The following is a 17,469-nucleotide window of genomic DNA, read 5'->3' as shown; positions in this document are numbered from 1 at the left end:
TATTAGTATTTATAGCATATATCAAATAATTATAGTAGTGTTGTATTATACAATATTTCCAATATATTAATGGTATTATATAGATATTATACACATATAATTTTAAAGTGGAAAACTATAATCACTGGTTTACATCATATACTCTGTGTAACTGTTAATTTCTATAAGTAAAAAAAAATGTTTTAAAATAGCATAACAGCTAATATCTTAAAAACCTCTGCTTACCATTTGCACTAAGAATCAACAAACTTCAAGTAATTACTCAAAAACCTGCATTTACCATTGTGACTAAGGATAGTGACAGAACACCAGGACCCCTACTCCAATCACTTCCAACAGGAAGCTAAAGCCTCCAGGCATGATGTCATACCGGATGTACTGAGCAGGGGCCAGCTTATCAGCGGCTCGGACCGGCATGGCTGCAGCGACCTTCTGCGATACGGATTTTTCCAAGGCTACCCTTGTCTTTTCTGTTATCTGAAATAAGAAACGCCACAATGAGTGCTCTGAAAGCTAATGAAGACGTAAAAACTCATCTAAAATAATTACATATATCAATTCCCAGTTACCTCTTTAATGGCTTCTTCATCAGGTCTTTGCAGGTCTGGGTCATCTGCATTCATGACTTCCTTGGGAACCAGGTCAGTGTACTTGCTATAAATGACCTAAAATGTTCAAACACAAGCAGGCTTAAGAAAAGCAAAGAATGAAGAGAAGCAACCTCATTAAGTCATTTCAGAAGTCAAAATGTCCTCTCAGCACACTTACAAATTTAGGACACAGATTTTGTCTTTTAGATTTTAAAACCAAGAAAGCTTAAAATACGTACACAAATTGCTGCCCTGGCTATAAAAGCTAATAATTTTCCTCTGACCTCATGCATTTAAATTATTTGAGATCTTCTAATCAAGTCAGTATCCAAATAAATTGTGCCAACAAAATCTTATGCATCAGTGATCCCTATTTTTGAGGCTCGCTAGGACTTGAAATTAATGATGATATAAATTGCCTAAAGCACTATTATCTTGGATTACAAGCTCATTGGAATTTAAGTCAGGTTAGTGAATAATTTCCAAATTCAGTGGGCCTAAAAAATTTCATTGACCTGGCCCTACTTATAATGTTTGTCTTTTACTGCATCATCTATATTCATAGATAAGAAAATGAACATATGCCATGGTCAAAAAACCCAGAACACATTCTTCCATGAAAAAAAAAAAATCTATACACACACCTTATTTCACACTTATTTAGGACTGTTTTCTGATCGGTAGGACTCTGCCAAATAGAATATTACTGACTTTCATGCTCATGACTTCTTGAATACTTCCACAATAACCTACATAGCAGATTTTATAGAAAATAGAGGTACTGGAAATTTAACAAATAAGCTGCATTCTAGATTTTGATACTTGAGTTAAGCATTCTTTAACATACATACAAAGGATAACTTAACAACTTGCTTTCCCCCAATTCTGGGCCTTTATAGAATACTGCTCCTGGTTCTTCAACTGGATTCTTAACCTGAGTCTTTATTCAAAGGTCACACATGCAAGGGTGAGGCCTCCTATGACTACCCTTGCTACAGGAGCAAGGATTGGGAGCAATTGGATTGGGAGCAGTTATTCCCAATCCAATCATTTGCTGTCACAACTCTGTTTGCTCTCTTCAAAGCACCGCTCACAGTATGAAATCATCTATTTTAAATCTTTGTCTTCACCATTAAAGTAATAACAAAACAGCTAACATTTACTAAGCACATATTTTGTGCCACTGTTCTTTTGTTTTATATATATATATACATATATATATATATAAACGAATTTAACTTTTTGTATCAACCCTATGAGGTGTGCACAATGATTATACCTATATCACTGATGAGATCTCTTAATCATTGAAGTATCTCCAGTGCTTATAACAATGTCCACAGGAGGCTTTCAGTCAATAGTTTTTGTAAAAATGACTTTTACAGATACTCTATGTTAAAGGTGTATGTATACATGTTGGGATTGCAGAATGTTTTATATAATCTTGATTTCCTGGAAAAAATGCATGATGAATATAGGCCAAAATCTCTAGCTTGTTTTTCTCAGGAATGAGAAAAGGGAGCAGGTAAGAAGTACAGATACTTTACCACAAAACATGTTTACTGATATGGGAGCTGCTAGTGTCACCATTGGAAAAGGAAATGGCAATCCACTCCAGTGTTCTTGCCTAGAGAATCCAGTGGACAGAGGAGCCTGGTGGGCTACCGTCTATGGGGGTTGCAAAGTCAGACAGAGCTGAAGCAACTTAGCAGCAGCAGTGTCACCATCCTCTCAGTGTTCATTTTGGAAGGTGCTCTGAAGCTCACTCTAGTGAGAAAAGCAAGGCTCAGTGTGTTAAGATCACACAGTCAGTAACTGACCTCAAAATCTAACACCTTTTCAGGATGGAAAAAATCTGTATCTTAAGAATTAAAAGTTATATAATAATCTCTGGAAAATACTACCAAAACTATGAAGAGTTAACTACTTTTATACAGCAATCATTACAGGAAAGGATTTGAAGTAAATGGCTCCCTCATAGTCATACATGCTCAACATAAAGTCTCAATACTAATTTAGCATACAAGAGCCATTTACTGCTTCTTATTTGGATATTCCAAAGTTAATAACCCTTTAAATGAGCATCAATAAGATTCTAGCATCTCACAAAGCTGAGTGAAGGACATTTGAAGAGTGAGATTCCTCCAAGGTAATTAACTATAAAACCCCAAATTTTTATTGCTTGAGAACCAAATGTGCTGAAGAAACTAAGGGACTGGAGTGGATTATCTGAAAAATACAATATATTTTCGAAGGTATCAGGAGCACAAAGGAGCTCTGTGAACAAGATAAAGTAGTAACTCATCTGTGAAACAGAATTTTTTTATGACTGAAAACTGGCAAAGGACTGGATTGACTAAAAGGATAAGCCTGTCAACATATCTACCGTTTCAGAGGTAGAAAGAAAACACTATCTTTTGGTTATATCAAAACACTATAGTTTGTGATATATCATGAACAAGGTAACACCATAAAATTTATCTTAGGGTTAAAGTTTGGAGGTTTTTTTTCAGGTGGGGAGGGTTGAAGGCATTCTTCTAGGTAATATCATATATGTAACATTTCCTATGTAACTATTTCAGAAGGAAAAATGTAAACACTTTTTAAGATTTGCTACTGAAGTCACCATTGGACAAAAAAAGGATTTAGTTCTATTGACATTATATTTTTTCTCTTATCCAATTTTGTATTACCATTAAGTCTTATACACAGTACTTACATTTAAAGATCACTGACCTTAGACTCGCCCTAGAACATGACCCCTTGGAGCCCTGCCTTGTTCACCTCTTATGCCTAGAGCTAGCACTTTCCATTCTTTTTTTCTGGCCACACCACATGGCACATGGGATCTTAGTTCCCTGAACAGGGATGGAACCTCACTCCCTACAGTGGAACTTCAGAGTCTTAAAACACTGAACCGCCAGGGAAGTCCCAAGCATTTTCCATTCTTGCTTTCACTATTAATATTTCAGTGAAAAGTCCCTGGTTTCTGAAGAATACCAGATCCCTCTGATACAAATCAGAAATCACTACAATACAGTACAAATTCAATAATCCAGTAAACCTTTTCATCCTAGGTCAAGGACCCTGCATATCAGCATCCTGAATAATGAATTTTTAAAAAATCTTATCTTGTACATTTAGTAGCCAGTTCCTATTACCACAGGAAAATCAGTGGTTTTCACACAGGGCAATGCAAACAGCTCCAACTCCCGTCCCAGGGTCTTTGAAAACATGTCAGGTGTTCCTGGTTAAAACGGCGGGGATGCAGGTGAGGCACTACTGCCATTTAATAGATAGTGCCAGTGATGTTAAACATAATTCAACATGCAAGACAGTCCCCAACAGTCAAGAAGTGTCCCCCTCCTACAAATACCAGTGCACAGTTAATGCTGAATTATTAAATCCATTCAAAAACTTTATACATTAATCCATTTACTTAAAAAATCCATCATACAGCAATACATACATCATACATCAATCCAAGTAGTCACTCCATTCAGTGTCTTTCTATTCAACTCAGTGAGTGACCCAGTCTTCTTTTTTTAATCTTCATTGTGGTTATTTATTGTTATTATTTAAAAGCAGTTTTCAGAGCAGTTTTAGGTTCACAGCAACAGTAAGAGGATGTAGAGAGATTTCCTACATACCAGCCGCTCCTACATGTGGAGAGCTTCCCCAATTCGAGTTAGGGTCAGTATGAACCTGAGGGTGGTGCCCCTATAAACTACTAGTCTGGGGTTCATTTCCAGTGGGTGCACTATAGACAGACATGTCAAGGCTTCAATTGTATAAGGAAAAATATTTTGGAGACCGTATTTGGCCAGAATACTGAAATCTAAAAATAAACAGTTCAGTTTTAACATTTCTACTCTCCTTTCAATACAAAAGAATCACTAATATACATTTTAAATGGGCTAAACGTACATTTCATTCAAAATTACACAACCTGTCAATGCCAAATTATTGTACTAAAATGTTGCTTTTTCTTAATAAGTAAGAGGAAAGGTAGCACATATCAGTAAAGAATTGTCACCATTCCAAAGAAAGAGCAATGCATCAAAACAAAGGCAAATAAAGGCCTTTTGGCACAGGATAAATTTACAGTATGTGCTCTGCATGTATAGGGACCTATTTTTCCTTTTGCAGGTAGGAATGCACTGTGCTTCCTCAGTGACTTCACTCAGTCGTGTCTGACTCTTTGCGACCCCACGGACTGTAGCCTGCCACGCTTCTCTGTCCATGGAATTCTTCAGGCAAGAATACTGGAGTGGGTTGCCATTTCCTTTTCCAGGGGATCTTCCTGACCCAGGAGTTGAATCTGGGTCTCCCACATTGCAGGCAGATTCTTTACCATCTAAGCCACCAGGCAAAAGTGGTTTTCTGTTTTCAATAGATACAGCTATAATTCTTCCAACAAACACTTTGGAATGCCTGTGTGTCAAGATGTCAGGCACTAAGTTAGGCATCAAAGAGGATGTCAGGCACTAAGTTAGGCATCAAAGAGGAAAATAAAGACATAATCTCTGTACTCCAAGGAACTTATAATTAAATGTCATAGACCATTATTAGTGAATGGATAATTACAACAAGGTGATGACTGCTACTAAACATAGGAAACACAGAGAAAGGACACCCAATCCAGCCAGGGAGGATCAGAGATTACGCTGGAATAGAAAAGAGTGAGTTGAAAGCAAGAGAATTTAGTCATAAAAAAGAACAGGGAGAGGACTTTCCCTAGCGTGAGAGGGCACACAGTGAAGTTCCCAAGGTAAAAATGTGTCATAACGGGTGAACTGCAAGAAGTTCCTTATAGCAGACATATTACGACGAATGCCTGAAAGTTTCTTCTTCTGTAACAACAACCTGTAATGCTGATAATTTTGTACTGAAAATAGAATGGCTAAAACTGGACTTTTAATTTCTGGATTTCAATATCCTGGTCATGAAAATTGATGCTAGGCTAGAAAGGTAAGCAAGAGGTCAAAGGTGTCCTTAGGTGCTTGGCTGGTTCTCATCCTAAAGATTATGGAAAGATTTTAAGTGTGCGTGCTTATGCTGCGTTTGTGGTGGGGAGACAGAGACAGAAAAACATGAACTACTGTTTTTCCATGCAGGTAAGACAAATGCCAAGGAGAGGGGTTCAGATTTTGCTGCAGTAAATTAAGCAAGAAAAGAAAAGGGTCCGAACTAAGTAGCAGAGAAGGAACCATACCCGAGAAATGTTAAAGAAATAAGATAAATCATGGTAACTAACAGGTTCAGAGTCTGAGGAAAATAAAATAAAATGAATGTTAGGCAAAAGCTTTTTAGAGAACATACTGGCATTATATGTCACATGTGAAATGTGACTATCCTCTGACCCAATACATATACTACTAAGAATTCATTTTATACAAATCTGTTGCTGTTGTTGTTGTTTAGTCATATCTGACTCTCTTGTGACCCCGTGGGTTGTAGCCCACCAGGATCCTCTGTCCAGGCAAGAATACTGGAGTGGGTTGGCATTTCCTTCTTCAGGGGCTCTTCCCAACACAGGGATGGAACCTGCATCTCCTGCACTGACAGGTGGATTCTATACCCCTGAGCCATCAGGGAAGCCGTTATGCAAAACACTGATGTGCAAAAAGATGGTTATATATGGATCCTGACTAAAGCACTGCTTGCAAAAGTGAAAAACTGGAAATTTTCAATGTTTAAAAACAATTAGGGCACAAGGCCACCATGAAAATCTATGTAGATTTTTCTTAATGAAGTAGACCTCTATGTACTAATAAAAATCTTTAAAAAAAAAAAATCAAGTCTATGGGAGTTATGAGAATTAAAATCTTATTTAAAAAAAAGATACGTTATGTTTGTGTGTATGTGTATATATATAAAGTGGGAATACATTTAAAGGTGAAGTTACAAAGGAAAGGGGAAGAGATGAGATCTAGGATACACTAGAATACACTTGGCAAGATTAGGTTTAGATAGGAGGAGATTTGTTATAGAGACAAAAGGAACAGTCAAGACAAAAAGGCAAGTGCAAGATAAAGAAAGCCAACAATTTTCTTCCAACAGTCTTGTCTGCAAATAGATGGAGAGTCACCTGTTAAACTGAGAGAGGATGGAGAAGAGTAGGAGTTAAGCTTGGAGGAACATCAAGGGAGCCCAGTTGAAATCTGAGATAAAAATTTGCATGACTGCATAATTGTTCTCCCCCTAAACTAGTAGCCATGATGGAGGAGCAACAATGATATATCATTAGTGCTGTCTTAAGAGAGTAAAATGAGAATGTCTGGGAGAGAGAGAAGAAGCAAAGGATAGGTACTGAAGGTTCTCAGGTACTGTCCCCAATACATTCAATTCTAAAGAGATCTTTTATCTCTATTTGGAGTATTATAAGAAAAAAACTAGGTCTTAAAAAACAGTTCCTTGGCTCTGGGTGTGGCTGCTCTATGATGAAATTATTTTAAATAAATTTTATTTTTGGTCTTTGGATTGCTTTGTAAGCAGGGCCATCCTAAAACTAGCAAGTGCCAGTTTTGTACTTAATCAAGGAAGAAAGAAGTTTATGTGATTTATTCTATTCAAACGAACCATTAAAATAATTAAGTATGTATGTATTTTGGAAGAGAAATAGAAAATACTATAGACAAAACTAAATTTTGATTTTTTTAGGATGCCAGAATTGTAGATTTTAAAAAATTTACTAGCACTTAAAAAAGCTAGTACTATAAATGCATTGTTTTTTATATATGATGTTATATGTCAATTATATCTCAGTAAAACTGGAAGGGAAGCAAGAATTGTTTTTTTTTTTTTCTCTTTTTTTTTTTCTCTTTATTTTTTTTTTTTATTAGTTGGAGGCTAATTACTTCACAACATTTCAGTGGGTTTTGTCATACATTGATATGAATCAGCCATAGATTTACACGTATTCCCCATCCCGATCCCCCCTCCCACCTCCCTCTCCACCCGATTCCTCTGGGTCTTCCCAGTGCACCAGGCCCGAGCACTTGTCTCATGCATCCCACCTGGGCTGGTGATCTGTTTCACCATAGATAGTATACATGCTGTTCTTTTGAAATATCCCACCCTCACATTCTCCCACAGAGTTCAAAAGTCTGTTCTGTATTTCTGTGTCTCTTTTTCTGTTTTGCATATAGGGTTGTCGTTACCATCTTTCTAAATTCCATATATATGTGTTAGTATGCTGTAATGTTCTTTATCTTTCTGGCTTACTTCACTCTGTATAATGGGCTCCAGTTTCATCCATCTCATTAGGACTGGTTCAAATGAATTCTTTTTAATGGCTGAGTAATATTCCATGGTGTATATGTACCACAGCTTCCTTATCCATTCATCTGCTGATGGGCATCTAGGTTGCTTCCATGTCCTGGCTATTATAAACAGTGCTGCGATGAACATTGGGGTGCAATTGTCTCTTTCAGATCTGGTTTCCTCAGTGTGTATGCCCAGAAGTGGGATTGCTGGGTCATATGGCAGTTCTATTTCCAGTTTTTTAAGAAATCTCCACACTGTTTTCCATAGCGGCTGTACTAGTTTGCATTCCCACCAACAGTGTAAGAGGGTTCCCTTTTCTCCACACCCTCTCCAGCATTTATTGCTTGTAGACTTTTGGATAGCAGCCATCCTGACTGGCGTGTAATGGTACCTCACTGTGGTTTTGATTTGCATTTCTCTAATAATGAGTGATGTTGAGCATCTTTTCATGTGTTTGTTAGCCATCTGTATGTCTTCTTTGGAGAAATGTCTGTTTAGTTCTTTGGCCCATTTTTTGATTGGGTCATTTATTTTTCTGGAATTGAGCTGCAGGAGTTGCTTGTAAAGAATTGTTTTTAAAATGTGAAACAAATACATGGAATCCCTAAGTATTTATATAAACTTATCATCAATTTGAGGAATTTCTAAGGAAAAAGTCATTGCTGTTATGAAGCCATATTATATTGTTCATACTGATAAGAAGTCATCTTCAGTTAGCCTAAGTATACTTCATTGTTACTTTTAACAGAAACTAAATGGCCAAAGATTTATCATTTTCACACAATTAAAAAAAAACTTCTCACGAAATATTTATCAATGGGGGAAAAAAATCAATGAGAGGGTTACCTTGTCTTTTGACTGTCCTTGTCGAGCAATTGCATCATACTTAATTTTTCCTTCAGCATCCACCTGAATGGCCAATGCATTTGACATTTTTTTCTTTCGTCCCATATCCAGGGGATACTGGGCCACGTGGATCTCTGGAAAAGCCCCTCCATCTCCAAAATCCTATATAAATAAAGAGAAATAAAAAGAATGTTCAATAATAGTAATTTGAGATTTAAGACACAGTCATTCTTTCAGCAAGTAACACAGAGCCCTTATCATGCTAGATGCTAGAGAGATGGCAGTAAACGAAGCAGGGGTCTCTGACCTTGTGGAGTGTACATTTCAGTGTGCAAAGATATAAAAGGCCTAATTTTTGGCTTGTGATAAATGCCTTGAAAGCAATAAAGGGGCTGGGAAGACAGGCTGTTTTTGATAGTGGGGCTGGGATAACCTTTGTGAAGAGGTAGTGTGAGGTAAAGCCTGAATGATGAGAAATCAGTCATGGGAAGATCTGAGGGAAGCATTTTCCAGGCAGATTAAACAGCAAGTGTGAAGGCCCTGAGCTCAGCATGTTCTAGGAAACGAGGTCCAGTAGGGCTGTAGCTTACTGAGGGCACAGGTGCAGACACATAAGCGATTAAGTCTGTATGGGTAGACAACAAACATCAGATCATGAAATAGCTTCTAGATCATGGCAAGGATCTGGATTTTAAGTACATGGCAGGAAGAAATTAAGCAAAATGTTTAGTATAAGGAAAAGATTTTTCATTTTAGCATACATAATTTTCTTAGTGAAAGACAGGTCACGCTATAGTTAGAGCAGAAATATAAAGAATTGGGGAGTTCCCTGGTGGCTTAGTGGTTAGGATTCCAGGCTTTCACCACCATGGCCTGGGTTCAACCCCTGGTCGGGGAACTAAGATCCTGCAAGCTGTACAGCACAGCCAAAAAAAAGAAAAAGTAGAGAATTATATTTCTTCTTCAGATTTTAGGAATATGATACTATTTATTCAGTGCTCCATGAAAAGCAAATAGGAAGCATCCAGAAATGAGTTTACCACATTTCTAATGATGATTATATATAATTATTTAGAAGACAGAATTAAGACTTCTAAAGGAAACAAGCTAAGTCTGTCAATGAAGTTTAAAATTACAAAAAAAGGTCTATCATTCAAGTTAACATATAAATATTAAAGTTTTATTAAATTAATATTTGCTTAGTACCTTATTAAAACTTAGAAAATATAATTCACACATATATTCTCATTATATTCTTGCAGTTCTTCAACACCTCATTTTTCATATGGAAAAAATAAGTTTAGAAAAGTTAAAAGTGATTTTTCCAAGGTCTCATGGATAGCTATGAGGACTGGAACCCACATCTTTTGACTCCAAAAGTCTTTTCATTTCCTACTAAACTGAAGTATCTTAGCTCAAGAAAGGGCAAGAAATCAGAGGAAAAATATATTAATATTAATCATTTAGAGGGGATCTTATGAAAAAAATTTATGAAAATAGCCACTTTTATATGTCCTCCTCCTTCAAGAAATATTCCATTAGATCCTAGATATATGATTTTCTAGGTACAACATACTTACTTGCTAAAGAAAGGTTTGACATCTTTTAAAACAAATAATAGAGCTGAAGATGTTTTCTTGTAAATTAGGCAGAAAACAGTTAAAACATTCCCCAGAAAGGTCCTACCCAGGCCATCAATCTCACATATGCACAGATTTGCTAGAGTTCTTCAACTATAACAAGCACTTCAGGACTGTAGATGTGGCATTATGCGGTCATTAAGCTTGCCAGAAAATCATAGCTTTTACTTTAAAAACTAGAACAAAATGCTTTCTTCCACAGAATATTCACTCCCCTCAAGAAGCATTCACAGTATTTCCATTAGCTGGCCATTTTGGTTTGATTTTCAAATAAACTGGCTGGCTCCACCAGGATATAGGAATCCTACGATATCCTATGATAGTCATGTAAGCTTTTAAAAAACTAATAGTACTAAATGTCCTGATGTTGAAATGCAAGTAAAGATGTGATTTCTGCTGTATGTAAATGATGCCTGCCATCCTCACTCTAATCTACTGAGAGGCCAAATGCAGAATATCTATAATCCCTTAAAAGAGACACTCAAGTCTTCTGTTACATAATGGCAAGTACTACCTTTTTGCTCCAGATATGACAGCATTACAGCCTCCTTGATAATCATTTATTTTGCTCTACTTCTCACAAATTACATGATCAGTGACAATAAAAGCAACAACAACAAAAATACCTTCAGAGGTGTCAGAAGGCTGGCCTTCAGACACTAGAATTAATAAAGATCAGAGTATAGTTGAGCAAAAACCAACCAAACAAAAAAACCCACCAGGGAATATGTTAGGAGAAGACATGATTTAGCTGGGTGTTCCTCTTCTAGGCTGTACAAAGAACATGGCAGGCAGGGATAATGACAAAGGAGAGAGGCTGAGAATACAGTTGCTTTTTTATAGGTGCTGAGCAACATATTTCAATCCAATGAATAATTAGTTCCATGATCAGCACTTGGAGGCATGTGAAAAAAAGTTTAGGACTTGACCCTTCCTATTTGTGAAGCAAAATTATAACCATGTAAAGACAGAACAAAACCAAGTGATAAAATTATAATAACTGAGTACAAACAAATAGGCACAGAGATTTTTAACAGAACAAGTATATCCTTGGGAAGTGGAGGAGGAAAATTTGCAGGAGTCAGAATGAAAATAGGAAGATGGAGAAGAAACAGGAAGAGGCCTTGGGGAGGCAAGCCTCAAGTTTCTGCATTTCTTCCTAGGTAAAAAATGTGATCAAGCATGGGCATTCTGCCCCTGGAGTTAGGGAAGGGAATATGCATTGAACTGATGTACAAGATCCTGAGTAATGAGGAGAATAAGTGCTGCTAACAAAGTTTGTTCTTTGTGATCAAGCTAGAGACATAAAAAGATCATTCCAGATTCCTCCTCCTCCCTCACTGCCTCTGAATTAATCATCAAATTCTGTCTCTTATACCTTCCCCCAAATTGATCTACGCTGTACATTCTCCTAATGAAGACAAGAAACCAGGAAGAGAGCTTAGGATCTGTCCAGGGTCACACAAATAGTAAGGAACACAGCTATAAGGAAAAAAAAAAAAAATTAAAAAAATCTAAAAAAAAAAAAAAAAAAATCTTGTCAGTGTTCTATCCACTACATGTAACAGGAAAAAAATCAGAAAAACAAATGCTGCCAGAGTTTTCCCTGGAGGAGAGCTGTTTCTTCAGGGTGATGTGGCACTGTGCACATAGGGAAGCGGGAGGGAAAGGTATCTGAACATGAAACCATTCTTTAATTTTTCTCTCTTACTTCCCCATTATTTTCCATACACTATAAGCCCCAATTTATAAAGGGTATGTTAACTGCTTCTGTACATGAGTAACAGTTTGACATAAGAGACATACATTGGTAGACTTCTCTGGTGATCAAAGCAGTGAGAATAAGCAAGAACAAAAAGCTCAATCTTCTGAGGTTAGTACATGTCTTGAGAGCTCACAACCAGAATCTTTATCACACTGGAACTCATATGCAACAGTTCTAGGGTTTACATTTACTTTACAAAGGTGCTATAATAAATTTTAGCAAAACCGTTTACCTCTAATAATCGAGGTATCCAGCCTTTCCGGTAACCGTACGGGGGAGGCTCTCTTCGGGAGGAGACCAGTGAGGTCTGTCGTGATCTCTGGGATCGTGCCTTTTCTTCAGCCTCAAGCTGGTCCTGAGACAGCTGAGTAGGTGCAGGTAAAAAGCTAGAAACAAAGACAAAAAAAGTAAGAATTTTTAAAAACTCTTACATTTTATCATTGCAATTTGGCCACCAAACACTATTTTCCTATAATATTTCTTCCTTTGAGCAAAAAAGCAAACTATCCAATGATTTATGGCAAAGTTAAATATTTGTTGCTTTATTATGCCTGGAAAAGAAATAAGTACTCAGAGACATACAGTAAAAATATCTGACCAGGATGCAGGCAACTAGTGCCCAGAATTAACAGATATTCCACATAATAAACCACTAGTTTTTATGCCTCCACATTTCTTTTCTTATAACAAGTAAATTTTCTCAATTACTGAGGGGTCAACTCTCTACAATATGATTTTCTTAGTGTCTTTAATACCCCTCTTTAAAAAAAAAAAAGGAACGCCTCACGAATTTCATATTCGCTTCATGCGTATCATCCTTGTGCAGGGGCCATGCTAATCTTCTCTGTATTGTTCCAATTTTAGTACATGTGCTGCTGAACCAAGTACTTTACTATTCTTATACTCCTTATTTTTAACTATTTTACCCTTATGCTTCCTACGTTCAACTATTTTAGCACCAATACAAAAAAATAAGTATTAGCACTGAAAGTAACAAACAGGTGGATAAAAAAAGAAAACACAAGACACATGTTTAAGTGCGATTTCCCAAGAGTATCTAGTTTTGAATGTAATTTAAAACTTAAGAGGTTTTAAACATTCTTAACTTTTAAGTATGATAAAAGTTATCAGAGAGATACCAAAGTACCACAAAAGGATTCCAGTATGTAAATAATATACCCAATGGAAAAGTTAGGGTTCCTTTGTGATTCTTGGCTAGTAAGAATATTTGAATAAGCAGCAGAGCTTATTTATTAAAAAAATATTTATTGGTTGCTGGGGTGCTGGCACTGTGCTAGGTAGGAAAGGAGATGAACTGAGAAAGATACATGCATGCTATAGAGAGAGATCAAAATCACACAAATCCATAATTACCAATTGTACTGACTGATCAGAAAAGTACAGAGTGTTTCGACAGCGTATGTCAGAAGAATCTAATCCAGTCTGGTGGGTCAGGTAATGTGATGGTAAGAACTCTGAGTTCAGAAGCTATCTGTGCCACACGCGAACTTGGATTAGTTGCTTACCTCTCTGAACTTCAGTTTTCTCATTTGTAATGATGGACCAAATGATTATCTACCTCTCAGAGCTGTTCTAAGTATTCAATGAAACCACCCATGAACAATGTGGCACAGAGTCTGGCTACCATTCAGTATGTGTTCCGTAAATATTTGATTGGAGTTATGCCACAATTCCCCCAGTGTAAGTTAGCTGCCCTTCACCTATGCTCTCACAAGACCCTCTGCGCACCACTACTACAACATCTGTCTTACTGTACTGCAATCACTATCGATTTATCTTTCTTTCTCTCATTAGACTATGGGCAACTTGAGGGCAGGAATCACACTTTCTGTTTCTTTAATCCTTAACTCTTAAGGCATTGCCTAACTAGCTCACAATAGGGCCTACTTAAATGTTGGCTAGAGAAATAAATTCACTCTACCCTTTGCACTCATTATTTTTCGGTCACGACAAACTTACTGCCTTTCTTTAAACAAGTCATCTCTGTATCTTTACATTTGCTTTCCCACTGCCATAGGTATTCTATTTATTTATTAAGAAAACTCTTCATCAGATTTCTTTAGTGCTTACTTCTTAGTATTCCTGTCCCTACAGCTGTTACCTGACCAAAACAGTCCACCCTGCTCTTTGCGTCACTCTCTATGCCTTTATTTTACTCCTAGTACTTACTACCTTAAATTGTGTTATTGATTTATTTACTCCTACAGTCTGTCTTCCCTAGAATGTAAACTCTGAGGGTAAGAAGATTCCCTGACTGACTCAATAGCAACACTAGCTGACACACAGTAGACTTTCAACCAATGGGATCCAACACATGCAATTTACTGAGCAAATGAATGGATGAAAGGAGGCAAAACATTTTGGGCTTATACTATAGCTGTTTTCAGTAAACCATGTATACTAACACATAAGAGGGACACAAAGTCACAAACAAAGAAGCCAAAATATTTACTTAGGTTTCATTTCTCTTTTACGTTCTGTTGGAAGAACTAGTCACTAAAATGATCAAAAGGCAGGCAGCTTGCCAAGGCAGAGTTTGGACAATCTAGTAAACAGGTAATCTGGCCTGAATTATAATGAGAACACATCCTAGCCTTCCAGAGGGTCTTAATATTGTTGTTCCCTGCAAAGGATGACATTCCCAGGAGGTACTTTCCTAAGATAGGGGTGGGCTGCTTAAGTCTACCTCAGTATTTCTCAACTGGGGGCAAAATAACTACAATGCAGATATCTGACAACATCTGGAGACATTTTATTATAACGTGAGGTAGAGGGAGAAGGGGTGGGGATGCCACTGGCAGCTACTGGGTACAAGCTAAGATACTCATGAACATCTTAATATGGGCAGAACAGCCCCATACAAGAATGAATTATCCAGCCCAAAATGTCAGTAGAGCCACTGTGGAGACATCTTAGTCTATCCTTTCCTTTTTACTCGTCTCTGCTGTTAAGAATCTCTGGGAGAACTTATTCTTAACAACACTTCATCTGGAAACTTGAGACTCTCTATAGAAACCAAATCAGCTAAAACTCAGCAAAATCAGAAAGCTATGTAAGTCCCCAAGACAAGCTATTTAATGACTGCACTCTGCTATTGCAATAAGCACCCAATACCCACAAGATCTCTGGTATTTTTCCTCTGTGTCCTTTTCAACTGCATCTTTTCCACAAAGCCTTTCCTCATAACACTACTAGTCTCTGTCATACTGCCTCCCACCTGGAGGGCACTCACTGGAATGTTTGCTGCCTGCAACACTTCCTGAAGAAAACGCTCCAGTTCATTCAGCCCATTCGATCTAATTCTTTTTGCACTTCAGGCTAGTACTACATAATAAGCATTGTGTATTATTCTTTGTTTCATATCTGTAGGCCTTGTACCCCAATCTTCCCTGCTGCCAAAGACTGTCAGATTTCCTTCTGTATACACACAAACCCTAGGACAGAGCGAGGCACCCAAAAGAAATCTCTCATCCAAGTATCTTTAGGGTTCATAACGGTCATCAGCCAAGACAAACGCGAACGAGGAGAATGAAGAGTGTCAGAGGAGCTGAGGCAGATGTCCTAACGCGATTCCTTTCTTTATCCTCTTGGGCACTCAACTTTTCCCGTTGCAGTTCGTTTGCGTGGAAAGTTTTCTACTTAGATGGGGCAGCAAGGTCGGAGTTACGTAACTCCTTGGAATCTCTTCCTTAAGCATCTTTTCCTTAAAGGCGGGGGCCACTTTAATCCCATGCAGTTGCCAAGGCAACCGGGAACCACAAAGGTTCTATCTACGGGAAGAAATTCTAAAAAGACCCAAAGTTAAAAGTGCGGGGCAGCGGCGTGAACTAGCAGACAGCGGCCACTGCTGTGGCTTTTGATTTTAAATCTCCTTCAGTACCGCTCCCCCCCGCCCCGCCCTTTTTTTCCAGGAGTCCTGGTTTCGGACAGAAACAGAAGACTTCGGCGAACAAACAGCCAGGCAATCGCCTGCTCCCCTCCGCCCAAATAAGCCCCTGCCCTCCACACACCCCCATCGCGCCCACCCGAGCCGCGGACCAAAGGCGGAGCCCTCCAATCCCCAAGACGCTCAAACGAAAAACACGCGCGACTCCCCGTCTCTCAAGACAGAGACCTATTGGCCACGCCGCGGCTCTCGGCCCTAGTGAGGGGGCCAAGTCAACCCGGGAAGCCGCTGAGGAAAGACCCCAGCTTCGGCGAGGCCTAGCCGTCCCGACGGCCGGCAGGAGGGCCCAGCCGTGGCCTCAGCCTACAGTTACCCTGTGGCCCGGGCCGGGTGACCGCCCGCAGAGTGTGGGCAGAGAAATGAAAAAGGTGGGTACTCCCAGACCGTTCCGTATCGAGGACCCAAATCAACAAACCCACCTGGTGAGCGCCATCTTCTTCCGCTTCTTCCAGCGCGAGCGACAGCACCACGGGGCGGGCCTTTCCCGGGCGGAGCGCTGTGGAAAGGAAGGAGCGCGCGGTGCGCAGGCGCCTTAGCCGAACGGCCTTCTGGGACTTGTAGTTCTTTGAGCAAGACTACAATTCGGTTCCATTCTCAACCAGAGTTCTGGGATACACGCTTCAGTTAAGGAAAAGCAAAACGCGTCGTTCTTGCATGATAGAGCATTCCCTAAGCAAGATACTAACGAAGTTGAGATGACTTTTAAGTTGCTTTATTTTCAGTTCAGTTCAGTCGCTTAGTCGTGTCCAACTCTTTGCGACCCCATGGACTGCCGCACACCAAGCTTCCCTGTCCATCACCAACTCCCAGAGCTTACTCAAACTCAAATCTGTCAAGTCGGTAATGCCATCCAGCCGTCTCATTCCCTATCCCTTTCTTCTCCCAAGTTTAATCTTTCCCAGCATCAGGGTCTTTTCCAGTGAGTCAGTTCTTCACATCAGGTGGCCAAAGTATTTCAGCTTCAGCATCAGTCCTTCCAAAGAATATTCAGGACTGATTTCCTTTAGGATGGACTGGGTGGGTCTACTTACAGTCCAAGGGACTCTCAAGAGTCTTCTTCAACACCACAGTTCAAAAGCACCAATTCTTTCGCGCTCTGCTTTCTTTATAGTCCAACTCTCACATCCATACATGACTGCTGGAAAAACCACAGCTTTGACTAGAGGAACGTTTGTCAGCAAAGTAATGTCTGCTTTTTATTTTTTATTTTTATTTTTGTCTGTCTGCTTTTTAATATGCTTGTCTAGGTTGGTCATAGCTTTTCTTCCAAGGAGCAAGCGTCTTTTAACTTCATGGCTGCAGTCACCATCTGCAGTGATTTTGGAGCCCAAGAAAATAAAGTCTGTCACTGTTTCCATTGTTTCCCTATCTATTTGCCGTGAAGTGATGGGA

The 17,469-nt window shown here is 38.7% G+C and overlaps 1 protein-coding gene and 1 pseudogene across 1 annotated transcript in view; both read right to left on the bottom strand.

Moving 5' to 3' along the window:
* The window catches only part of SNW1 (SNW domain containing 1), a 31,487-nt gene extending 14,897 nt beyond the window's left edge, over positions 1 to 16,590 (bottom strand). The window contains exons 1-5 of the mRNA XM_043919202.1: positions 16,497 to 16,590; positions 12,343 to 12,496; positions 8,706 to 8,867; positions 570 to 665; positions 371 to 477 (exon numbers count right to left, since the gene is read on the bottom strand). Of these exons, the coding sequence (XP_043775137.1) occupies positions 371 to 477; positions 570 to 665; positions 8,706 to 8,867; positions 12,343 to 12,496; positions 16,497 to 16,510 (533 nt within the window). The 5' untranslated portion in view covers positions 16,511 to 16,590. The remainder of the gene's footprint in view (positions 1 to 370; positions 478 to 569; positions 666 to 8,705; positions 8,868 to 12,342; positions 12,497 to 16,496) is intronic.
* LOC122705989 lies at positions 12,878 to 12,998 on the bottom strand (annotated as a pseudogene).
* Positions 16,591 to 17,469: the final 879 nt, after the last annotated feature.

Source organism: Cervus elaphus, chromosome 12, assembly GCF_910594005.1.
Source record: "Cervus elaphus chromosome 12, mCerEla1.1, whole genome shotgun sequence".
Classification (NCBI taxonomy): Eukaryota; Metazoa; Chordata; class Mammalia; order Artiodactyla; family Cervidae; genus Cervus; species Cervus elaphus.
This window is presented reverse-complemented; position numbering and strand designations above follow the sequence as displayed.